This window comes from Phycodurus eques, chromosome 17 (assembly GCF_024500275.1).
Source record: "Phycodurus eques isolate BA_2022a chromosome 17, UOR_Pequ_1.1, whole genome shotgun sequence".
NCBI classification, from domain to species: Eukaryota; Metazoa; Chordata; class Actinopteri; order Syngnathiformes; family Syngnathidae; genus Phycodurus; species Phycodurus eques.
The window spans coordinates 1793547-1817383 of NC_084541.1; the positions used below are offsets into that span (position 1 = coordinate 1793547).

General features: G+C 43.1%; 4 protein-coding genes and 1 pseudogene across 5 annotated transcripts; 2 read left to right on the top strand and 3 right to left on the bottom strand.

Moving 5' to 3' along the window:
- Window positions 1–14: 14 nt before the first annotated feature.
- On the top strand, window positions 15–5270 carry ftr82 (finTRIM family, member 82). Of its 2 annotated transcripts, none has more exons than XM_061703094.1 (7): window positions 15–826; window positions 1932–2027; window positions 2480–2713; window positions 2886–3045; window positions 3157–3186; window positions 3289–3366; window positions 4018–5270. In XM_061703094.1, exons 1-7 carry the CDS (start codon window positions 236–238, stop codon window positions 4536–4538), a joined length of 1710 nt encoding a protein of 569 aa, XP_061559078.1. In that variant the 5' UTR covers window positions 15–235; the 3' UTR covers window positions 4539–5270. The 2 variants fall into 2 exon arrangements, with proteins under 2 accessions (XP_061559078.1, XP_061559077.1); XM_061703093.1 differs by having other exon boundaries at window positions 20–826; window positions 3130–3186; window positions 4018–5269.
- Window positions 5271–6086: 816 nt separating this feature from the next.
- On the bottom strand, window positions 6087–9207 carry atp5l (ATP synthase, H+ transporting, mitochondrial F0 complex, subunit g). Its single transcript, XM_061701846.1, has 3 exons — window positions 8853–9207; window positions 8353–8513; window positions 6087–6283 (listed from the first exon to the last, which is right to left on the bottom strand). Exons 1-3 carry the CDS (start codon window positions 8902–8904, stop codon window positions 6185–6187), a joined length of 312 nt encoding a protein of 103 aa, XP_061557830.1. The 5' UTR covers window positions 8905–9207; the 3' UTR covers window positions 6087–6184.
- Window positions 9208–9969: 762 nt separating this feature from the next.
- Window positions 9970–14637, bottom strand: LOC133415637 (polyubiquitin-A-like). Its single transcript, XM_061701838.1, has 2 exons — window positions 14558–14637; window positions 9970–13508 (listed from the first exon to the last, which is right to left on the bottom strand). The coding sequence occupies exon 2, from the start codon at window positions 13498–13500 to the stop codon at window positions 10075–10077; it is 3426 nt and encodes a 1141-aa protein (XP_061557822.1). The 5' UTR covers window positions 13501–13508; window positions 14558–14637; the 3' UTR covers window positions 9970–10074.
- Window positions 14638–16506: 1869 nt separating this feature from the next.
- Window positions 16507–17648, top strand: LOC133416347 (acidic mammalian chitinase-like; annotated as a pseudogene).
- A 792-nt stretch (window positions 17649–18440) lies between these two features.
- On the bottom strand, window positions 18441–23771 carry nherf4b (NHERF family PDZ scaffold protein 4b). The gene is made up of 11 exons (XM_061702754.1): window positions 23717–23771; window positions 22915–22942; window positions 22351–22409; window positions 22064–22269; window positions 21762–21966; window positions 21519–21655; window positions 20307–20511; window positions 20038–20234; window positions 19743–19946; window positions 19468–19677; window positions 18441–19358 (listed from the first exon to the last, which is right to left on the bottom strand). The coding sequence occupies exons 1-11, from the start codon at window positions 23730–23732 to the stop codon at window positions 19329–19331; spliced, it is 1497 nt and encodes a 498-aa protein (XP_061558738.1). The 5' UTR covers window positions 23733–23771; the 3' UTR covers window positions 18441–19328.
- Between the last annotated feature and the right edge of the window lie 66 nt (window positions 23772–23837).

Below are 23837 nucleotides of genomic sequence, written 5' to 3' on the forward strand. Positions count from 1 at the left end.
CCTGCTTATCTGAGCAGGGCAGGACTCCCATGTACACGCAGAGTGCAGGAGGCGGGCCTTGTCTGCTTTCAATCAATAACCTCTGGAATTCAGAAATACAAGTAGGTCCTGTCTCTGGCTGGCTGTACCACACTCACTCAGGAGGGCGGGCTCCCACGCAGACTCAACTCGGCGCTCCCGGCATTTTTTTCTTCTCCACTTCCTCAGGTCTGCAAGCGTTCGCGTGCTCACCGCGATGGCTGATCACACGTCTCCAGACTACTTCAGCTGTACCCTGTGTGTGAACCTCCTGAGGGACCCTGTGGCTATTCCTTGCGGTCACAGTTTCTGTATGGACTGCATCAGCGGCTACTGGAATGAGGCGGACTACACGGGGATTTACATTTGCCCCCAGTGCAAGATCACCTTCACCCAGAGGCCTGTGCTGCGGCCCAACGCTACACTCAGCATGGTGGCTGAGAAGATCAAGAAGAGTGGTCTGAACCTTAACGTCCACATACCCCAAGGGAATGGCTACGCCGGGCCAAGCGACGTCCCTTGCGACTTCTGCTCTGGGAAGAAACTCAAGGCCGTCAAGTCCTGCCTGAACTGTCTGGCATCCTATTGTGAGAAACACCTGAAGCCACACTATGAGTCAGCCACATTCAAAAGGCACAAGTTGGTGGATGAGTTGGGAAACCTGGACAGGAAGATTTGCCCGCAGCACCAGAAGTCCTTGGAGCTCTTCTGTCGAACCGACCAGATGTGTATCTGTGCCATCTGCACAGTCAGTGAACACAAAGGCCATGACATAGTCTCTGCCGAGGCCGAGAGGAGTGAAAAACAGGTAGGGTAACAAGGAAAATGCTCGATTGTGTTGTTCAACCTTACAAATAGTGCGTGTACCTGTTAGATGACTTCCAAGTAGCCTCAGAGAGCAAAAGTGCGCACTCGTGTCACAGTGTAACAGTTGTATGAGCAGATAAGAGAAAAGGCTACAAAACATGTTGTCTCCATGGAGATTATTTGGCTGTTTTCCCCACCGCAACTGTCGCACGTACTTTGCCCTATTTTCCCTAAAGCTATCAGCTACCTCGGCAGGCATCGACCGCCAAAACAAATGCGGCTCTCCGATTAGCTGTGCGGCGGGCGGGGGGGCTTGGGGGGGGAGTGTCTTGCTTATCAGCACTGAAAGTTCCTTTTCAGAGAATGCGGTGTTCCATCTGTGGGATGGATACACAGAAACTGTCTTCCTGTGCCATTTCCCACCTGTGGGAGGAGGCCTGGAGTGACACTGGAATGTCAGGGAGTCAAGGCCCTTCAGCCGCTCGGGATCACGAATCAGAGCCAAACACAATCAAAGCGCTCGAGTGCTGTGAGAAAACACAGACGGTCAACAGACTGCGTAGTGTATAAATCTACATTGTTGATTATACTTTGTGCCTTCGAGCTTCCTCTCTACAAAGTCTGGTATCTCTAATCGGGACATTTACCATCAGAGTTTCGCAAATCTCACACCATCTCCTCCTGTATCCCCTCCCCCTCACACGCTCACCCCTGCCAGATTCCCTACATTCCACCAGCTTATCTTGAAGAATGGCTTGGTGAGCTTGAGAATAAAGATGAATTAGAAAAGCCCTCTATTCTGCATGTCAGTACGACGTGCACCTTGAAACATCTCTTTAAAAAGTCAGTCAGCGGTGGATTCGCATTCCTGACATGGCCAGAATTCCATTACAGACCCCCCGTCTGAGATCAAACCTGCCTGTCTTGAGGAAGCTCTTTGAATAGGCTTTATTAGACGTGCTGAGTTGGCTGTCTGGACTTAAGCCTTGAAATATGAACTTGTATTTCCTCAAAAAACAACAATCAAGCCAGCAGGACACTGACTTGGGAGAGTTTGTGAAACGCAACATTTATGATGGACTATGATAACGAATCCTTTATTCCAGAAACTCTTGGGAATCTCCACTGCCGAGATTAGACAAAAATGTCAAGAGCGGGTAAAAGAGCTGGAAGAGTTGAAGACTGCAGTGGATTCACTAAAGGTAAGGTCGAACTGTTGAACAACCATATTCATCCATTTTCCAGAGCACTTGTTGTGGGTGATCTGGAACATATGCTAGTTGAGAAGCGGTGTACACCCTAGACCGGTCACAGACTCACAGTGGGGGAAAAAAAAAAGAAAAAAAAGAAAACTAACTGGCAAAAATCAGCAAACTTTGGAGGTCAAATAGCCTTCATTTTACGCTTGTATAGAAGTTGAAAATCCTGCACTGCAAAGAAAGGTTTTACAATGGCAACATTCCCAGAACTGATTATTATTATTCCATTATTGGTTTGGATATACAGCCAAATTGGAAATGGATCAGCGATGAAATGTGGTTAGCCTCAAAGGTTCCACTCCAAATCATTCTTCAAATGACATCTCATTCGCATCACACTGCTGAAGATATAGTGGCCGTTCCTCCAGTAAAACACTCTCCGTGTTCTCGTGCAGAACTCAGCCCAACGAGCCATGGTGGAAAGTCAGAAGATGTTTGAGGACATGATTCGTTCCATTGAGCGGATGAGGTCAGAGGTGACCAAGCTGATTGGGATCAATGAGAAGGCCGCATTCAACCAAGCCGAAGCGTTGATCGAGCGTCTGGAACAGGAGATAGATGAACTGAAAAAAAAGGAGTCGGGCTTGAAGCAGCTTTATAGTACAGACGACCACATCCACTTTTTGCAGGTATCCTACTGCACAAACACATCCGAGGGAGCTGATTTTGCGACGAATGAACTGTTAAGGTTTAAAACCGTTTGTCGCTCCATTTCATGTCTTTACATGTGGAACTGTGTATGCATTTGTGTACAGGGCAGATTAATTACAGGAAGTGTTTCTCCAAACTTGCTTCCCTCAGAACTTCAACTACCTGTGCACCCCCACCGATGACGGCTTCATACCAAAGGTGAGCGTAAACCCAGTCTTTTCCTTTGGGGCCGTCAGGAAAGCTGTGGCCGAGATCAAGGAACGTCTGGAAGAGTTTGGCAGGGAAGAGCTGTTGAAGATCTCCAAGACAGGTTGGTTTGATTTTAGCAACAGAAGCGCACCAATTTTTCATGATGAACGCAGAAAAATATAAATCAACGTTCTGTGCCTTACAGTAAATGATGTTCCGGTATACACTACAGAAAGTCGAACACTGGACAGAAGGAGCAGAGGTGAGCTGATGCCTAAAAACAATTGCCATCAACGCATGGAGTCAAACAACAACAACGGCGACAACAGATCAGAGATTTTGAAAAATGCTGTTCAATTTGCAGGTAAAGAGCACAACATGACAACAGTGGACAGCACTCCCGCTACCCCAGAGCCAAGGAGCAGAGCAGATTTTATCAAATGTAAGTACTCAAAGTATCCATTTCAAGGAGACAGCGTCACAATGGCTCTGGATCCTCGCTCAGCCTCGCTGATCCTGTCATCAGCGAAGAAAGTGAATCAGACCAGTGGAGAATGCAGAAGAGCTCATTCACAGACACGTGCTCAGAAGCAGATCAAAGATTTACCCGCTTATTTAATTTCACACGAAACCATTGGGCAGGCACATCGAAGACCCAGCTTTTTGGATAAAAGCCATTAAAAAGGCCAATTTGGGAAGGCTTTCCACAAGGTTTAGGAGTGTATTTATGAAAATGTTTGGGATAAATTAGGGCGACGAATGAGAGCGCAGACTTCTCATCCAACAAGAATATGTGACCTCAACAAATACACTTCTGGAAGACTGGTCAAACATCCCTGTAAAGAGACGCTTGAACCTTGTGGAAAGCCTTCCCAAACGAGTTGAAGCTGTTATAGCTGCAAAGGCCGAATTGACGTCATGGATTAAGAGTGCGATGTCACCTAAATTCATAGGCGAGTCAAGGCAGATGAGCGAATACCTTTTGGGTGTACAGTATGAAGTATATGCAAATATAGGTGCACACATGTAAGTCCCCTTAAATGTACTGTACTTCAGTTCGAAAATCACAAGTTTATTGCTTCTCACGATTCAGACTTCTGCCATCTGAAGTTGGATCCGATCACGGCCTACAAAGAGCTGCACATCTCTGAGCACAGCAGAAAAGTCATCCGAACCAGAGACCTGCAGCCCTATGGGGACAACCCAGAGAGGTTTGACAGTTTTGCCCAGGTTCTGTGCCGGGAGGGTCTGTCCGGAGGCCGCTTCTACTGGGAGATCGAGTGGAGCGGGGAGTTCTCCGTCGGAGCGGCCTACGGGGGCATCAGCCGTAAGGGCAAAGGCTCATTGTGTCTGCTGGGCTACAACGATAAATCCTGGAGTCTACTTTGCTCTGACACAGGCTACTCGGCCTGGCACAACAGGGTCGATAAAGCCGTCAGTGGGCCTCACTCTCCGAGAATCGGCGTGTACTTAGACCACAGTGCAGGCGTGCTGGCGTTTTATAGCATTGGAAGCAGCATGACGCTGCTGCACAGGTTCGAGACCACGTTCACTGAGCCCCTTCACCCAGGCTTCGGAGTTGGAACCTCAGTCAAAATCTGCAACGTCAAGTGAACATTACATAAATGAATATTACATATTTGACCCAACACTTACATTTTTTTTTTTTTATGATGTCTTTGGAATATATATTTTTGCATAACTTTGAAATGTATGTTACACCGTTTAATGCTCTTTGTTTTCCACACAAATGCATAAATCATCACATAATGTATTTCACTTTTTTGTCAAATTACTGTAACCTTTTTCAAGATCCCTGCCAGAAAAGGCTTTTAAATGCAGTATGCTTATTAAGACCTCTAGTTACAGTGTACATCTCATCCTCATATTTCATATTTATCTTGTCAGAGAGGGTGTGGCAATTGTTCTTTTGTAATGAAATAGATAACTGGATGCATTGTTGGTTTATTCTTTGCGAATATAATTTCAACCAACTGTAGAACTGTATCTTATTTTATGTCCTCTTAACAGTTCAGTTAAGCCTTATTTAATGTTATGCATGTTTACTAACAAACTGTTGAATTGCCTCTAGAAGTCAAATATCCATGTTAACTGGGAGTCCTGGCAGTGAATGGGTTAATTAAAACCCCTGAATATAATTGTTACCGAGGACAGTCCCTTTTTGGGCAGATTTATAGTTTTGAATAAAGAGCTAAATGAAAACGTTTTGTTGTTTTTCCACTAACAAGGGAAGAGTTTGGCAAGTACACCACAGGTGCTTCGTGTCATGTGAATGGAGCCAACGAGGTGTGGCGCCCAGAAAATGTACCTCGAGCTCCCTCTGCTGGCTGAGGACAAGCAATAAAAAGCAGAATTGAAAAAAGGTGGCGTTTCTTTAGGATCATTTACAGCAAAGCTGACCATATTTTTGCACGCATACAAGTGCGTTTAAGAAGTATCGGCTTGAAATGGATTTTCGCTGCTGCTTTACAATTTTGTTGGTGATCCAAATTAACATGAGTCGCTAATGTAGTAGGGGTAAAATCCAGAAGAAAAATGTATTCCTCGAGCTTTACTTTCAGATTTCATTTTATGCAGACAAAAAAGTTAGGGATATTCTGGTTTCAGTGAAGTTTCAGGATGAACCTAAAAGGTACTATTGTATAACCACTAAAGGTGAACTTCATTTGACCTTCTCTAACTTTTGAATGCACGCCCAACTGTCCATGTTTGAGTACTTTTTGCAAAACTTGCTGTTCTTTTAAAAGGAGTTGAACAGCAAAACAACACAGAAGAGGTTTGTTCCAAAAATCAACCATATGGGGGGGAGAATTTGAGTGCCCTATATTTATACATACTTAGTCCTGTCATCTCTCATTTAATGGGTGGCCAGGCCAAATACCAAAACCCTATTTATATTCAATTTTACTTTAAATGTACACAAGTTGCTGAAAATGTTTGATTGATGAGGCAAACTTTCAGAAGCTGTGATCTTCCTTGATTAAAAGTAAATGCTAGACATCTGGGAAGCATCAAAAACATCTACTTCACAAATGAATATCTTGAATACTTGTAACGTTGGAAAGTCAAACGACTACCAAAGAGTTGCAATGCAACTCTTTGCAACCAAACATTGCACGAGAAAACATGGGGGGGGGGGACTTTTGTAATAATAGACATCTGTTTATTGTTCCCAGACATTTTGCAGGATGTAGCGCACACAATGCTCAAGAGGAATAGAATAATAACAGTCCAAAAGTTCAGACAGCATAGCCAATAATTCCTCCTTTTCCAATGCACTCTCCAATGTAAAACCACATCAGGACTTCAGTTGCCACCAGCCCATTCCTTAAAGCATCCTGTAAAGAGGGAAAAACACATTCAGATCAATAATATAACAATTGGTTCTTTCAATGAACAGATAAACAAGATTAAGAATGAGATGGAACACAAATCAACAGTTTTAAAGTAAACACCAGATGTTCTCCATTTTGATTCTTGGAAGAAAAAAAGATTGTTTCAAAAATGAAGAACTGCCAGAAAGGATCATTTTTACAAATACCACAAAATAAACATCTCATTTCAGAAAAAAATCATATCATCAACAGTGAAATATGGTGGTATTCGTGTGATGGTCTTGGGGCTGTTTTGCTGCTTCAGGACCTAGAAGACTAAATGGAACCACGAATTCTGCTGTGTACCAAAAAAATCTTGAAGGAGAATGTCTGGCCCTCTGTTGCTGAAACAAACTGCGACAGGACAATGATCCAAAACACACCAACAAGTCCACATCTGAATGGCTGAAGAAAAACAAAAAGACTTTGGAGTGGCCTAGTCCAAGTCCTGATCTCAATCCTATTGAAATGCTCTGGCGTGACCTTAAAAAGGCAGTTCATGCTCGAAACCCCTCCAATGTGGCTGAATTACAATTCTGCAAAGATGAGTGGGCCAAAATTCCTCAACAGCGCTGGAAGAGACTCATTGCAAGTTATCGCAAACGCTTGATTGCAGTTGTTGGTGCTAAGGGCGGCCAAACCAGTTATTAGGTTGAGGGGGCAATCAGGTTTTCACGCACGAACATGTAGGTTTGGAATTTTTTCCTCCCTAAATAATAAAAAAAACATTTAAAAACTGCATTTGTGCTTACTTGTGTTGACATTTAGTAATATTTAAATTTGTTTGATGACAGGAAACATTTAAAGTGTGACAAACATGCAAAAAAAGAAATCAGGAAGGGGGGAAAACACTTTCACACCACTGTATCTTTGGGCAGTTAATCAGGTTGGATGGGGAGCCTCAATGCATGCCAATGTCATTTTCAGATGTCTCCACAGATGTTCAATTGGATTCAAGTCTGGGCCACTCAAGGACATTCACAAAGTTGTCCTGGCCGAAGCCACTCCTTGGCTATGTGCTTAAGGTTGCTGGCCTGCTCAAAGATGAAGCGTCACCCCAGTTTGTGGTCAAGAACACTCTGGAACAGGTTTTAATCCTGGATGTCTCTGTACATGGCTGCCGTGTTTACTGAGTTTTTTTCCATCGGAAAGAGGCTGTAAATAAATGTGCATTCGATTTCTTAGGTGTCTTTTTAAAAATAAATCTGTAAAAAAAAAAAAAAAGTTTTTAAAAGTTATGTCGAACGTCGGCAATATTGGCTTCAACACATTGTTTCAATTAACCATTGGGAAGGTGGGCAATGGCCAGCGCGAACCCAATTTTGGAATAAGGTTGTAACATAAAATGTGTAAAACATGAAAGCGCTTTGAGTTTGACTACTTTCCAGATGCACTGTGTATTTGTCCTGCTCAGTCTAACAGATCCACAACAAGAGCTGCATTAAAAAAAACATGCATTTAAAAAAAAAAAAAAAAAAAAAAGCAAGACATGCATGGCCAATGACAATATTGCTCATCCAATGCTAGTGGATGAAAGTACAATTTCCCTACCCAAAAGAGAAGCTTTAGTAAATTACAGTTTTGAAATTGAGGATGGAGGTAACTGTCAGACAACGCAGAGATTTTGCTCTGAACCATGCCCGTCTTATGTTTTTGTCTTGGAGCACAAAATAGTAGATGACGACGCAGGGCTGTTCAATAGCATTTAAACTACCACACACGGTTCCAACAAAGAGATTATCAACAGTCAAACTGAAGTCCTTTTCAAGTGCTTTCAAGTTCGCCCACACTTTTGAAAGAGGTAAAGGAAAGCAGCTCCAGAAGAACGTATTTGTCATAATGGCACAAACGAGCCACTTGACCGCAACTAGTATGGGAATAGGTTTTATTATAGATTGATTGTTCAAGCGTCGGGATGACGCGTGTGGCTTTGCTGTTAAATACACAATTCCCCAACTAGCGGTTTTTTTATTCCACAATTCATGTCGGACATAGAAAAGCACATCTTCGTGTGTGAATCCACGTTCGCGCACCTTCACTGTCGTTTGTCCCAGCCGTCCAGTCTGGAAACCCTTGATGAGGTTGGTTGCCCCCTCGATGGCCTTGGGGATCTCGGCTGGGCTCGGTGGAACAAGTTCAACACGGGCGTAATGCCAGAAGGTTGCTAGCCGAGGTTTGGAGTAGGTGACGGCGGCTGAGAGGCGAGGACACAGGTTAGCAAGCGCCAAGACGGCTAATGCTAACGTTAGCGCTGAGCTTCCTACAAATGAACGACCAGCAACTAACAACTACGTACCGAACCGCAACCTGTAATTTAGTCACAAGAACGTATTTTGTATACGCCAACTCACAATAGCTACAACAACTATTCATTTTATTCGCACTTGTTTATGTCAACTCGCAATAGCTACCACAACTATTCCATTTTATTAGCCACCAGCCAAGCTAGGTCGTGCTAACGGCCATTGGACAGCCTGCAAAGAAATAGCGAGTCCTAACTGAACAAACGTCATTCATCTACGAAGTAACTCACCGCCAACCAAAGTTGGTACTTTAGCGACCAGCTTTTGCACTGCCTGCGCCATTGTAAGACGATGGTCGACTTGTCTCCTGCTTTGCCGACTGAATGTCACCTCCAGCTAAAGGACCCTGAGCGAGAGCTGCATAAACTGCCTGTACAAAAATACCCGTCCTATGGTCTCCTGCTTTAGCCGGCTGAATGTCACCTCCAGCTAAAGACCCTAAGCGAGAGCTGCATAAACTGCCTGTACATAAATACCCTGTCCTATCTACACGTGCACAAAATGTCGCTATCAAAGAATTCGTCTCTTGATATATTTATGCCATCAATCCTCGATTTTGATACGTCGTTCCAATGAGACAATATTTGGTGATTTGTCAATATATTAGGAACACCCGTCAAAAAAACTATCACACACTTGCACTCTTTAGAATAAAACTAGTAATAAAACTATCCAGGTTATAAATTCATATTCATTTGACACTTCAATCCAGGTTTTAAATCCATATTCATTAACCGTGTTATTTTCATATAAAGTGACTCCCAAGTTAATTTCTTGGAAAGCTGTTCATGTTTATAATTGGGCATGGGCATGTTATTGTATTATTGTTATTGTATATAGAAGTTAAGTTGTTAGCACTCCTCCTTAGACATGACAGCCAAATGAAGCTTCTTAAAGCACTCAAGCTTTCAGGCCATCTGTGCCCAGCATTATGTCTCAATAGTAAGCGGTGATCTCCAAGGCATAAACGTTTGCAAAATTTGAATATCCAAGTTTTATTTTAATTTTATGAATTACAAATTAATCCCAAGGCCGCAGACACCAAAGAGCAACTGGGTGTAAAATTACCATCTATGTTGTCAATTTACAAAGTCCCTTTTGGAGAGAGTGCTGTACTCGTTGCCTTAGTAATCCATCCATCCTCAATACCGTTTATCCTGTTCACGGTCACAAGGTGCTCGAGCCTATCCCAGCTGACTGGGCAACAGATAAGACTACACCCGGAACTGGTCAAGTTCAGTCACTGAGTGGGGGTTGAACCCACACTGCCTGCACCCAAGTCAGGCAGCTGTACCACTAAACCATCAGTGACACCTCAGTAATAAAAGACCAATCTCCAAACTCATCCAAGACAATAAATTAATGGACTCGCTTTAATCTTTTATTCAATCACATTTAACAAGTCATACATATTGGCTTTGAGAGGTTTCAGGTTTGGAAGTCCGAGTTGCTCTAGCACCCACCTCTCAGACGCAGGACAAGATGGAGGGTTGACTCTTTCTGGATGTTGTAGTCAGAGAGAGTGCGGCCATCTTCTAATTGTTTGCCTGCAAATATCAACCTCTGCTGATCAGGGGGAATGCCTTCCTTGTCCTGGATTTTGGCTTTGACATTCTTAACTGTGTCATTGTTCTCGACCTCAAGGGTGATGGTCTTGCCAGTGAGGGTCTTCACAAAGATCTGCACGCCACCACGAAGCCGCAGGACTAGATGGAAGGTGGACTCTTTCTGGATGTTGTAGTCCGAAAGGCTGCGACCGTCTTCCAGCTGCTTGCCAGCAAAGATAATCCTCTGCTGATCAGGAGGAATACCTTCCTTGTCCTGGATTTTTGCTTTGACATTCTCAACAGTGTCACTGGACTCAACCTCAAGAGTGATGGTTTTACCAGTCAAAGTCCTCACAAAGATCTGCATGCCACCTCGTAGACACAGGACAAGATGGAGGGTAGACTCTCTCTGAACGCTGTAGTAAGAGAGGGTGCGACGATTTTCCAACTGTTTGCCAGCAAAGACCAGCCTCTGCCGGTCAGGGTGAATGCCTTCCTTGTCCTGGATTTGGGCCTTCAGATTCTCAACACTGTCACTGGTCTCTACCTCAAGGGGGATAATCATACCTTTGAGGGTCTTCACAGCAATCTGGATCCCACCTCTGAGACGCAGGACAAGATGAAGGGTAGACTCCTTCTGAATGTTGTAGTCAGATATGGTGCGGCCATTTTCCAGTTGCTTACCAGCAAAGATCAACCTCTGCTGATCAGGGGGAATGCCTTCCTTGTCTTGGATTTTGGCCTTCACATTCTCAACAGTGTCACTGCCCTCAACCTCAAGAGTGATGGTCTTGCCAGTCAGGGTCTTCACAAAGATCTGCATGCCTCCTCTGAGACGCAGGACAAGGTGGAGGGTGGACTCCTTCTGGATGTTGTAGTCAGAGAGGGTGCGGCCATCTTCCAGTTGTTTGCCAGCGAAGATCAACCTCTGCTGATCAGGGGGAATGCCTTCCTTGTCTTGGATTTTGGCCTTCACATTCTCAACAGTGTCACTGCCCTCAACCTCAAGAGTGATGGTCTTGCCAGTCAGGGTCTTCACAAAGATCTGCATGCCTCCTCTGAGACGCAGGACAAGGTGGAGGGTGGACTCCTTCTGGATGTTGTAGTCAGAGAGGGTGCGGCCATCTTCCAGTTGTTTGCCAGCAAAGATTAGCCTCTGCTGATCTGGGGGAATACCCTCTTTGTCCTGGATTTTGGCTTTGACATTCTCCACAGTATCGCTGCCTTCAACCTCAAGAGTGATGGTCTTGCCAGTGAGGGTCTTCACAAATATCTGCATTCCACCTCGAAGCCGCAGGACAAGATGGAGGGTAGACTCTTTCTGAATGTTGTAGTCAGAGAGGGTGCGACCATCTTCCAACTGTTTGCCAGCAAATATCAACCTCTGCTGATCAGGGGGAATGGCTTCCTTGTCCTGGATTTTGGCTTTGACATTCTCAACTGTGTCACTGTTCTCGACCTCAAGGGTGATGGTCTTGCCAGTGAGGGTCTTCACGAAGATCTGCATGCCACCTCGAAGCCGCAGGACTAGATGGAGGGTGGACTCTTTCTGGATGTTGTAGTCAGAAAGGCTGCGCCCGTCTTCCAGCTGCTTGCCAGCAAAGATAATCCTCTGCTGATCAGGGGGAATACCTTCCTTGTCCTGGATTTTTGCTTTGACATTCTCAACAGTGTCACTGCACTCAACCTCAAGAGTGATGGTTTTACCAGTCAAAGTCTTCACAAAGATCTGCATGCCACCTCGTAGCCATATGACAAGATGTAGTGTAGCATCTTTATGGACGTTGTAGTGAGAGAGGGTACAGCCATCCTCCAGCTGCTGTCCAACAAAGATCAACCTCTGCAGGTCAGGGTGAATGCCTGCCTTGTCCTGGATTTGGGCCTTCACATTCTCAACACTGTCACTGGTATCTACCTCAAGGGGGATAATCTTGCCTTTGAGGGTCATCACAGCAATCTGGATCCCACCTCTGAGACGCAGGACAAGATGAAGGGTAGACTCCTTCTGAATGTTGTAGTCAGATAAGGTGCGGCCATTTTCCAGTTGCTTACCAGCAAAGATCAACCTCTGCTGATCAGGGGGAATGCCTTCCTTGTCTTGGATTTTGGCCTTCACATTCTCAACAGTGTCACTGCCCTCAACCTCAAGAGTGATGGTCTTGCCAGTCAGGGTCTTCACAAAGATCTGCATGCCTCCTCTGAGACGCAGGACAAGGTGGAGGGTGGACTCCTTCTGGATGTTGTAGTCAGAGAGGGTGCGGCCATCTTCCAGTTGTTTGCCAGCGAAGATCAACCTCTGCTGATCAGGGGGAATGCCTTCCTTGTCTTGGATTTTGGCCTTCACATTCTCAACAGTGTCACTGCCCTCAACCTCAAGAGTGATGGTCTTGCCTGTCAGGGTCTTCACAAAGATCTGCATGCCTCCTCTGAGACGCAGGACAAGGTGGAGGGTGGACTCCTTCTGGATGTTGTAGTCAGAGAGGGTGCGGCCATCTTCCAGTTGTTTGCCAGCGAAGATCAACCTCTGCTGATCAGGGGGAATGCCTTCCTTGTCTTGGATCTTGGCCTTCACATTCTCAACAGTGTCACTGCCCTCAACCTCAAGAGTGATGGTCTTGCCAGTCAGGGTCTTCACAAAGATCTGCATTCCACCTCGCAGCCGCAGCACAAGATGGATGGTAGACTCTTTCTGAACGTTGTAGTCAGAGAGGGTGCGGCCATCTTCCAACTGTTTGCCAGCAAAGATCAGCCTCTGCTGATCAGGGGGAATACCCTCTTTGTCCTGGATTTTGGCTTTGACATTCTCAACGGTATCACTGCCCTCAACCTCAAGAGTGATGGTCTTCCCAGTGAGGGTCTTCACAAAGATCTGAACGCCACCTCGAAGCCGCAGCACAAGATGGAGGGTAGACTCTTTCTGAATGTTGTAATCGGAGAGGGTGTGGCCATCTTCCAGCTGTTTGCCAGCAAAGATAAGCCTCTGCTGATAAGGAGGAATACTTTCCTTGTTCTGGATTTTGACTTTTAGATTTTCTACAGAATCACTAGCCTCAGCTTCAATAGTTACTGTTTTACCAGTGAGGGTCTTCACAAAAATCTGCATGCCACCTCGCAGACCCAGAACATTTTGGAGGGTGGACTCTTTCTGGATGTCATAGTCAGAGAGGGTACGGTCATCTTCCAGTTGCTTGCCTGCGAACATCAGACTTTGCAGGTGTGGGGGAACGCCTTCCTTGTCCTGGATTTTAGTCTTCAAATTTGTAATGGTGTCATTGACCTCAACCTTGAGAACAATCGTCTTTCCAGTAACTGTCTTCACAAAGATCTGCATGTTTGCACCTGAGAAGAAAAAATGTGTTACTCGAGCTCCTTCCCTTGAAGCAAACCAGTTAACAGTAACTTTGCTACCAAAATGTTCCCACTAAAGTGGTCCCTTTAAAGTCAAGTGGCCAAAAGCAGTGGTTCCTCAAAATATGGTTCTCTAACCACTAGTGGTACGCGGGCTCCCCTTTAGTGATATGTAAAAGAATCACTTTTATTAACTTTGAAGTTAAATACATTTGCAATTTTTATTTAACTTTTCTGCGGCACAGTGGATGACTGGTTAGAGCGTCAGCCTCCCAGTTCTTGAGGACCGGGGTTCAATCCTGGAAAATGTATAGGTGGGGGCTGTGGCCACTGCCTGACGGTACCCCTGCTTACAATATTTTAAATATAATAAAATGTCAACACTTTGGCCTTATCACATAACCTTATTTTAAATCAAAATGGAAAAACCATGGAATGCAGACATGAGATGGAAAAGCAGCAAACACCTCTCTGCTGGGGTACATGTACATGTTCTTCACGCCGTTGGTCACGCGTTAGCTATGGGAAAGCTCACAATATTTCAAATTTAATTCAACAGCAGTGAACTTCCACTTGTAGGATTTCATCTTAACTGCTTCCTATGATGAACCGTTTTGATGTTAAAAGTGCAGTTGGGTTCAAGTACAAATCCTAAATTTTGTCTTTAAGTAGTATCAATGTAATCACAGTCTACATGTAAGTATAATTGTATACGATTGTATAACATGTCTGACCAAATACATTTCTGTGTATAATAAAGAAAATACTTAATTGTAAGGCAAGGCATGTTTATTTGGATACCGCCATTCATACACGAGGATAACCATTTACGGCCAAAAAATAATGTCAATGAAAATGGATGCATGAGTAGATGCAATTAATTATGTTGGTGCGCGACTTGAAAGATAATTATGCGTTATGTCTTGTATATTTGACAAAACTTCACATTATACAATCATAACCCTGTACAGTAGTATATGAAGTTGTTTTTGTTGTTGTTGTTTTTTTTTTTTTTTTTTTTTAGATTGTCAAGTACTTACAAGAAATGTGGCTTCCAGGCAAGGAACGCTCCAATTTGTGTCGGCGTGAAGCGAATTGCTTGTCCTCCTCCTGACAACGTCGGCGACTGTGGCCCTGCTGCGCACGTGTCGCTGTTTTATACCTTCGTCACGACAATCGTCATAAAAGCGAAACGACAACGAACGGAAACGTTCGCGTTTGATCCAAGGAGAGTTCAGCGGAATAAAGAAGCGGCGTCATCTCGCGACGGTTTACGCCCCAGTTAGCTTTTATTCACTCCCAAATAGAAAACAACTAGAACCCAGTTAGCTTTTTTTCACTTCCAAATAGAAAACAACGAGAACCCAGTTAGCTTTTATTCACTCCCAAATAGAAAACAACTAGAACCCAGCTAGCTTTAGAACCCAGCTAGCTTTTATTCACTCCCAAATAGAAAACAACTAGAACCCAGTTAGCTTCTATTCACTCCCAAATAGAAAACAACTAGAACCCAGCTAGCTTTTATTCACTCCCAAATAGAAAACAACTAGAACCCAGCTAGCTATAGAACCCAGCTAGCTTTTATTCACTCCCAAATAGAAAACAACTAGAACCCAGTTAGCTTCTATTCACTCCCAAATAGAAAACAACTAGAACCCAGCTAGCTTTTATTCACTCCCAAATAGAAAACAACTAGAACCCAGTTAGCTTTTTTTCACTCCCAAATAGAAAACAACTAGAAACCAGTTAGCTTTTATTCACTCCCAAATAGAAAACAACTAGAACCCAGCTAGCTTTAGAACCCAGCTACCTTTTATTCACTCCCAAATAGAAAACAACTAGAACCCAGTTAGCTTCTATTCACTCCCAAATAGAAAACAACTAGAACCCAGCTAGCTTTTATTCACTCCCAAATAGAAAACAGCTAGAACCCAGTTAGCTTTTATTCACTTCCAAATAGAATACAATGAGAACCCAGTTAGCTTCTATTCACTCCCAAATAGAAAACAACTAGAACCCAGTTAGCTTTTATTCACTTCCAAATAGAAAACAACTAGAACCCAGTTAGCTTTTTTTTCACTCCCAAATAGAAAACAACGAGAACCCAGTTAGCTTTTTTTAACTCCCAAATAGAAAACAACTAGAACCCAGCTAGCTTTTATTCACTCCCAAATAGAAAACAACTAGAACCCAGTTAGCTTTTATTCACTCCCAAATAGAAAACAACTAAAACCCAGTTAGCTTTTTTTCACTCCCAAATAGAAAACAACTAGAACGGTACACTTGGTTTCTTTGATGGTTCCTATAAGGTTTTTTTTAATATAGGGTTTATACGTGTTCCCCAGGCGGCACAGTGGGCGACTGGTTAGAGCATCTGCCTCACAGTTTGTAGCAGAGCTGTAAAACAAACAGTAACAAGCTGGCAGCTAAGCTTTACTGTTACTTTACAGGACAATTTGTTAGAGTGTACCCATTTAAAGTTACAAAAAAAAAAAAAAAAAAACATCAGTGAAAACAAAGCTTGACTTTACGACAACACAATGCTAAAAAAAAAAAAAAAATCCATCTATCCATTTTCTATAGCACTTATCCTGTTCAGGATTGCGGGTAGCTAAAGTGTATCCCAGCTGACTTTGGGCATAAGGTAGTCTATACCGTAGACTGGACTCGGTGTCAGTCACTCACAAGGCACATTTTGACAGAGAATCATTTCCAGCGTCACTGAGTGGGCATTGAAGCCATGCTGTCACTTAACTCAAGACGAGTGCACCATGAAGAATACTAAACATGATTATCAGCCCTCCATTTTTTTCCCTCCAATCCTTCCAGATGTTCTTTGGTCACTGATTAAATCTTCACTGTCCCACAAAATGTAAGGAAAATGTCCTATTTCATTGCTCTTGACTCAACTATTTGATCAATTCTGAGGACATGAACTATTGCATCCCATTTCCTCTAATCACTCTTTTTGTAACTTTATAGTACCAACATGCAGAAATTCATTGTTGCAGGTAAGGCGCACAAGTAGATTATGTACAGTCCATGTTTTTTGAACATTTCATGTCAGATGGGTTGCGTTTGAAATTTGAATATTCTGATGAAGTATGTCCATTTGCAGGTCTCTGGCTGAGCGTTGCTTGGTTGGGTAAGTTCATTTCTTGCTTTTCAGATCCATCGAGCAAGTTTGCAAAGTCTAAATACTGTATTAGGTCATTAAAGGGTAGCGATTTTTAAAATCTTTCAGGCTCAGCCGAGCGACTTGTGTGTCTCTATAACAGCGTATCGGACCAACGATGGGAGATTGGACATTTCAAGATTGACAACATCCAACCAAACCCGCGTACCCACCTGATCTATAGTTTTGTCGGCATTGATTCGAGTTTTGACATTTTAGCTAGTTCCAGTGACAAAACTAAATGCCCACTCTTCAAGAAACTGAAGGACAGGTGAGACCTCAAACATACGTATTTGTCTTGTCTCCCCCCCCACCCCCACCCCCCCCCCCCCCCCACTTAGAATTTATGTTCAATAATAAACAAACAACTACGTTTGGTCCAACACACAGCTGAAAACCCTTTTGGAGGTCAATATGATTTCAAATCTGATGTAAGTAAAGCTGTGCAATGTAGTCATAGTTGCAATGACTGAATTCATAATTGCAAGACAATGTGGAAAGCTGCATACTATCTCACTATGTACACAACTTATTTTATTGCTACTGTACGTCACTATACTACTATTATACACTATACTGTATAATTTTCCTCATGTTCAACAGATTCCAACAAATGATAGTCACGCAAGTAAATAGGGTGACTTTTATCAAGTCTGCAATCTCCTTCTGAGAGAACTTGATGATATATTTGATGGACTTAACATTTTGTGGCTGTCTCACAAGGAAAGGAACGTTTCGCAAAGCTCATCCAGGTATGATCCTGAAATTCTCATCTTATTCTGACAGATAAAAACGTGTAGACTTCCTAAAGCCTTTCTGCTGTATGGGAATTCCAAGAGGCCTTGAATGTGGAGGCGGCCCAAACTGGAGCTGAAAAACGACCGCTCACTGCTAGTGTCTCTGCTCAGCCATCAGTCATGACTCAAAGCTACGAGGTCAAACAGATTGCAGAGTAAAGACACATTTTACAAGGATTTTCACAATGTGCCCTTTTTATCTTTCGCTAAGCAGTAACTCCTCAGGGTTCAGCCGAGACGTAGACTGCTTCAATGTCAGATGTTGAAATACCCTTTGTGAATGGCCAACCATCTTTCTCCAAGTACTAACCAGCACAAGCCCCTCAATGCTTAAACTTGATCTATGGTTTGTGTTTTATTGGCTTGAGCACCATCCCTGGGTTCTTGTCCCTAACCATTTTCCTAGCCATAAGCTTAACATGGGAATTGGGGTATTTGGAGAGGATTTTACTATTAACTCACTGCGCATCGTTGAACATTTTGGCTGATCTACCAGCAGGGTTCTTGGCCCGTTATGAGGCAAACTATGAGGAGAAGGAGCTTCCGTTGTAACGGATGAGAATACAATATTTCAAAGTGTGGATTTTCCCTTCTGGTCTTCTTTTGGCTTCATCAACAACGCAGGTTGTTTTGGATGACATAGCTTCTATTGATACAAAGGTAGTCCCAAACCAGCCAAACACAAAAACCTCATACCGAATGATACCATGCCGACAAACATCCTGTCATTCAGCGACATCCTGTCATTCAGCATCTGCATAATGAGCTAGTTCACAGCTTTAAAATCCAGTAGCATCATTATGATTCATGATATTGAGATAGTTGGGTCTTGTCAGAAAAATAAACAGTACACAATCATTTTGGTTGCTGTGTGTGTGGTCGGTGAACGAATTTAATTGGGGCCATAAGGTAGATAAAGTGCAAATTTTTCATTTATTGCTCTTCAACATACAACAAAAAAAAAAAGCATCACTATATTTAGGAATACTGAATACACAACACATACAGTCAGTGCTCTCAAATAGTTACACCGTGTGTTGCTACAAGAGACTTGTTGGTTACATAAACTGTGTTCATTTGATCCTTTGTTGCTTTGCAAATAAAGTCTTTACTTCTGACAGACGAGACAGGTCACGTGTAGTTAGTGATTCCCCTGTCATTATAGCAATATATTATGAGTTTGTTGATCCTGGAACTAGTAGTTGGCGGCGATACGACTGCTGCATAGTATCACTCTGCCAACTGTGTCAAAAGTACAGATAGGTTTTCAAATAAGGCGTTAAAATGACAAATGAAATACACAAGTACAGAGACGTGAAAAATCTACTTCAGTACACTTCCCGCTACTGCTCATTTAGTATCTATGGGGAATATAGGCCTTCGGTTATCCATTGGCGAGTAAAGTCATCACTATCAATCAGGGCTAAGTTAGTTAGTTTTAAAGATATTTTGAATGTGACGTTTCTACACACTGGAGATTGATTTCATGAACGCACTTTAATTGTTGTACAAATAATCACACATTTCCTTTTTTTTAACTTTTGACACTTCTATTGATGTCTGTGGTGTGTATGCATGTTGATCTTTATCAATATATATATTCTACTATGAACACACGTTCAGAAAGGTGATGGTCTTTTAATGCCTACAGAATTGAACCGAGTGGAAATCATTGACAAAATATTTGTATCTTTTATGCGCATTGGATGTAAATCCTTCAAGTGGACCATCCCGGTAATTTGAACAGTATTGAAATAATAGAGTTAAGGTACAGTTTGAAGTCCCATCAGACGGAGAAGGAGTACAGCATGGAGTGTTGTCAAGACTGTTTGAGTCATTTCACAAGCGTGAAACCTCTGTTTCTTCTCCCTATTGAGAATGAGCAAGAAATGTCAGGTCAACGCTATATACTTTGTAGCTAACCATTGATAGAGTGCCTGTTTTGATCATTTTTTACACGTCTGAAATATTTTGTCACCTCACTGTCGGTGATCTCAAGCGTGTCGGTCTTTTTCAAGTTGTCGTAGCTCTCCTTCTCCTTGACGAGTAAGGAAAGACATGGTCCGGCTTCCTTCACAAGCTTGATCACGTCTTCCAGGTATTGGTGCTCCACATTTTGCCCATTAACTTCAATCACTATATCACCCATTAGTAGTCCTGCTTTCTTCCCCGGGCTCCCTGGGGCCACCTGAACAAGACAATAAATGTTATCTTCATGTGGAGTCTCATTGAAAGGTGATATTTTTAGCCTACTTGACTGACGAAGGTTCCGGGACACTGCGGTATAGAGCCAAGGTTGAAGCCAAACCCCGAGGGGCCTTTTTGAAGAGAACACAGTCTGGGCTTGGATGAACCTACTCTATGATTTTGTTGGCAATGTTCTGATGCACAGACCGGCTCACTGTTTTCCATCTTAATAGCATCGTCCTCCCAGAAGAGGAGAGGGGACAGACCTAACTGCAAGAACATTAGACCGAGTATAGAGCTTTAGTGCGATTCCCAGCTGAAATTCACACAGTGTAAAACTGAATGCAAAGTGACACCCAACCTGTGTGTAAAATTCATGGCCCTGCTGAATAATCGTGGTAAGTGAGATATGTCGGCCACTCTCTCTCACTCTCGTCACAATCTCATCATGCTGCAGCAACTCCACAGACTCTCCATTGACCTCCAGCAGCACGTCGCCGTCCCGCACCCCGGCCCTCTCCGCGGGACTGCCAGTGCCCACCTTCCGCAACACATGAGCTGCCGCATAGGAAGAAACCATTCAAGAACAAAATGTGACACCTGTGTTGAGCACACATTTTGAGTCCTCACCTGTACGTCCTGATGGGGCCTTCTCAAAGTGAAGGAGGAAACCGTAGCCCTCAGGTGCCAAATCCAAATCTAGTTTTCTCGACCTATAGGGCAAGTTGTGTGGGACCGCCATAGTAGGGAGTATGGGCATCCTTAGTTGAGTGTATTTCTTCTCGCTCTCGCTGTCAATCACTAGGATGGTGATGTATTTGCCACATTTTTTCATCTACAACAAAATTGGATATTAAGTTCAGTCATTGTAAAATGGCATCTTGTTGATATAGTTCAGTCCCAAAGTATTTGGACAGTAACATTTGTTATGATTTTACCTCATACATTATCACAATGTTTTTGAACTAAAACCATCAAGATGTAACTGTAGTGTAGACTTTGACCTTGAATTTTAGTGGTTCGATTTGGCGACATTACCATTTTATGCCAATTTCAGGGGCTCGAAAAAATATTTGGATGAGGCAACGTAATTGTTCAGTGGTGCATTGAAAATAATTTGCACTCAATGACTGCCAGACGTCTGGAGACATGAGACATCACCAAATTCAGATTGTCCTCCTGCAGATGTTTGGCCAGACCCTCACTGCAGCTGCCTTGAATTGCTGCCTCCACTTTTGTCTTCAGTACCTTACAAGCATCTTCTCTCGGGGTGAGATCAACTGACTGATTTCGGCCATTGCACACTTTTCAATTTCCTTGTCTTACCCACTACGGAAGGCAACTCAAATGGACGGTTACAAATGTATTTTCTTGATGAGTGATTCTTTGGGAAAAATCCATAGCATCAACAAATCAAGAATGCTCTGGAGAAACTCTATAATCATCAAAGTATACAATCAAGAGATGCCTTAATAAATGTCAATACTGAGGGTTTGCAAAGCACTGGTAACGTTCCAAAGCGGGAAATCCAAACTTCCGAAAAACAATTAAGTTTCCAATGTCCAATATCACAACAATCGAAAGAAGAAATCTACGGTGACAAAACCGATATTTCCTTCCTCAATGGCCCAGTCAAAGACATGATCTCAACAAAATACAAATGACTTTCACTTACTGAAGACAAAGGGGAAGGCAGCAAATCCCACAAACAAGCAGCAAGGGAAGCCACCTTCCGCGAAGGCCTGGCAAAACATTTACAGGAAGGAAATACTCAGAAATATTGTGTCATTATCCAAATACTTCTATAAGTTGATCTTTCTGCGTTCATCAAATTGTTCATACCATTTTGCTGAGTGCAGAGTGCGTGAGATCTGAAACCACGGCTCCATTCATCCACACCAGGCGATCCCCCTTATGTACGCCAGCCTTTTCGGCCGCCCCTCCAGGTACCGGGTTGACTGAGAAGCAACCCTTTTCAGCTAAATGGTAAATGGACAAAATTGAAAGATAAAAAATCAAATAAAAGTCCTGCGCAGCCTTTATACTCTCGAACCGTGGCCATCTGAGTGTCAAGAGTGCCGTTACCTCCAATAGGTGTGAAGTTGATGCCCAGACCCAAGTTCGGATCTCTGGTGATGTGACACAGTCGTGGTGGTTTCAAATGTTCACTCTTATATGCTTTGACAAGATCGCGAAGGTCCTGCCCCTTGGAGACTGCTTTCTCATACGCCTCGTCATCAAGAACCAATAAGCATAGGTGATGTCCACTTCGCTTTATTCTCCTGGCCACCTGATGCAAAACTACTGTTATTTCAGCCTGGGAAATCACCACGACACTCACTCATAAATATAAATACATCAATAAATGTAAGACTCAACTGGTTTACCTCCTGGTGAGGAGCATCCTCTACATAGACATTGTTGACCTCAAGAAGCCTGTCTCCATCTTCAAGGCCGCAACGCCCCGCAACGCCTCCAGAAACCACATTTCGGATAATGTGACCTTGTTTCACCCATTCTACTCTCAGGTGAAATCCGTAGGTCTCCCCTTCCTCCTTTTTAAGAACACAGAGATGTGGTCTCGGTGTGGACTCTGCAAGAGAGGAAATACCGGAGAACGGTGCTCCAATAACGTTTTCTACAGTTGGCTGATTAGAGGCGCCGAAGCAGATACCTTCTGTGATGACCATCAGTGGGTTGTCTATTCCCTCCTTAGGGTTAAATGAAAATTTCCTTCACAGAAAGAGATAAAAGACCAGACCACTTTAGTTTGACACACTATGAAGGTAATGTGCAGTTCAAATGTATCACATATGTTATTGTAAATTTGAATTATCGGCAGTTTATAGTCAGTGATTTGAATATACATGAATAAAATCACCATTAAGTAGGGGCTCATCATAACCATTTTGTCAGAATCCGACTTTTATCTGTGAACGCCAAGTCTTATCTCGGTCCCAGTGGTCCGAGATTCAAAATGCCGCGCCGAGCAGAAACAAAATCGTCTCAAACCCTGCGTGGCGGCGCGGCCTTTAATATACTGTAAGCGCTGTTCAAACTCCTATTTTCATGTCTAACTCCCGTTGCTTACTCAATGATATACTGTACAGTACAATGTTTCCTTGGGAGGTTGGGTGTTCATGCTGTAGCAGTTCTCGGTTTACAGTCAAGTTGATTTTTCAGAACGTCGGAAGATAAGGGAATAGGTGTAAAGAATTGGAGCAAAAGCAGGACTTACTTTGTCCCGCATTTCATTTCCACCGAGCCTTGGAAAAAAACAGATCAGATCAAGTGTTTGGTTTTAGTAGCACACAGTTAGGTGAATATTGAAAACAATATTTCTTATTTGCTAAACATCCAGCTCAAATCAAAGATAAATAAATGTCAATCACAGTTCTGGTGATGATCTCAAAGTGCAACCTTGTTGCTGCTGAACTTTAACCAACTCCAAGTTAAGATTCCAGGAAGGACAACAGTGCTTCTTTTAAATACAGCGGTCAAATGATTGTCGTTAGCCATGTCCTCTAATGTCTCACTGCTTTTGATAACAATGTCAGTGACATTTTGTCCATCTCACAAAGTGTCACAATAACAAACTTAATGTCTTGACTGTTCTTTTCCAGTTGGACAAGATAACTGTAACGTAGTAGGTCGTACAATCTGGCGACATGAAATTCTTCACGTGCCGCATGTGGCCGTGCAACTTCTCTTTTTGGGTGGAGTAGAGCAAATGTACTTAAGTGCCACTAATGGATCGGTGTTTGCTTTTCCCACCATAAAGCTTTCATTATTATTTAACCCGGCTAGTATTCGTCCCACGAGAGAACATGTTGAGTTAGAGTGTAAAAATGTCATTTTAAGGTGAAACAGTATTAAGAGTCTGGATGTTGTTTCCCATTCAAGCAGTCAGTAGAAAGGAAGTTCAGAGCATAAAACAAGGCATTCAAATATTAATTATAGAAACATGGATGACATAATACATAAAGGACAGCTGCTGGAAAAAAAAAACATAACATGGTAAAATGTTTTAAATGTAGTACCTGCACTTGATGTCATGTTGTGCCGTACAGAAGGGGATGAAACATGGGGAGTAATCCAAACCCAAACATTTATTCGGATCTATCTGTGTGGCTCCTCCCCCCGGGGGCACCGGGCAAGGGC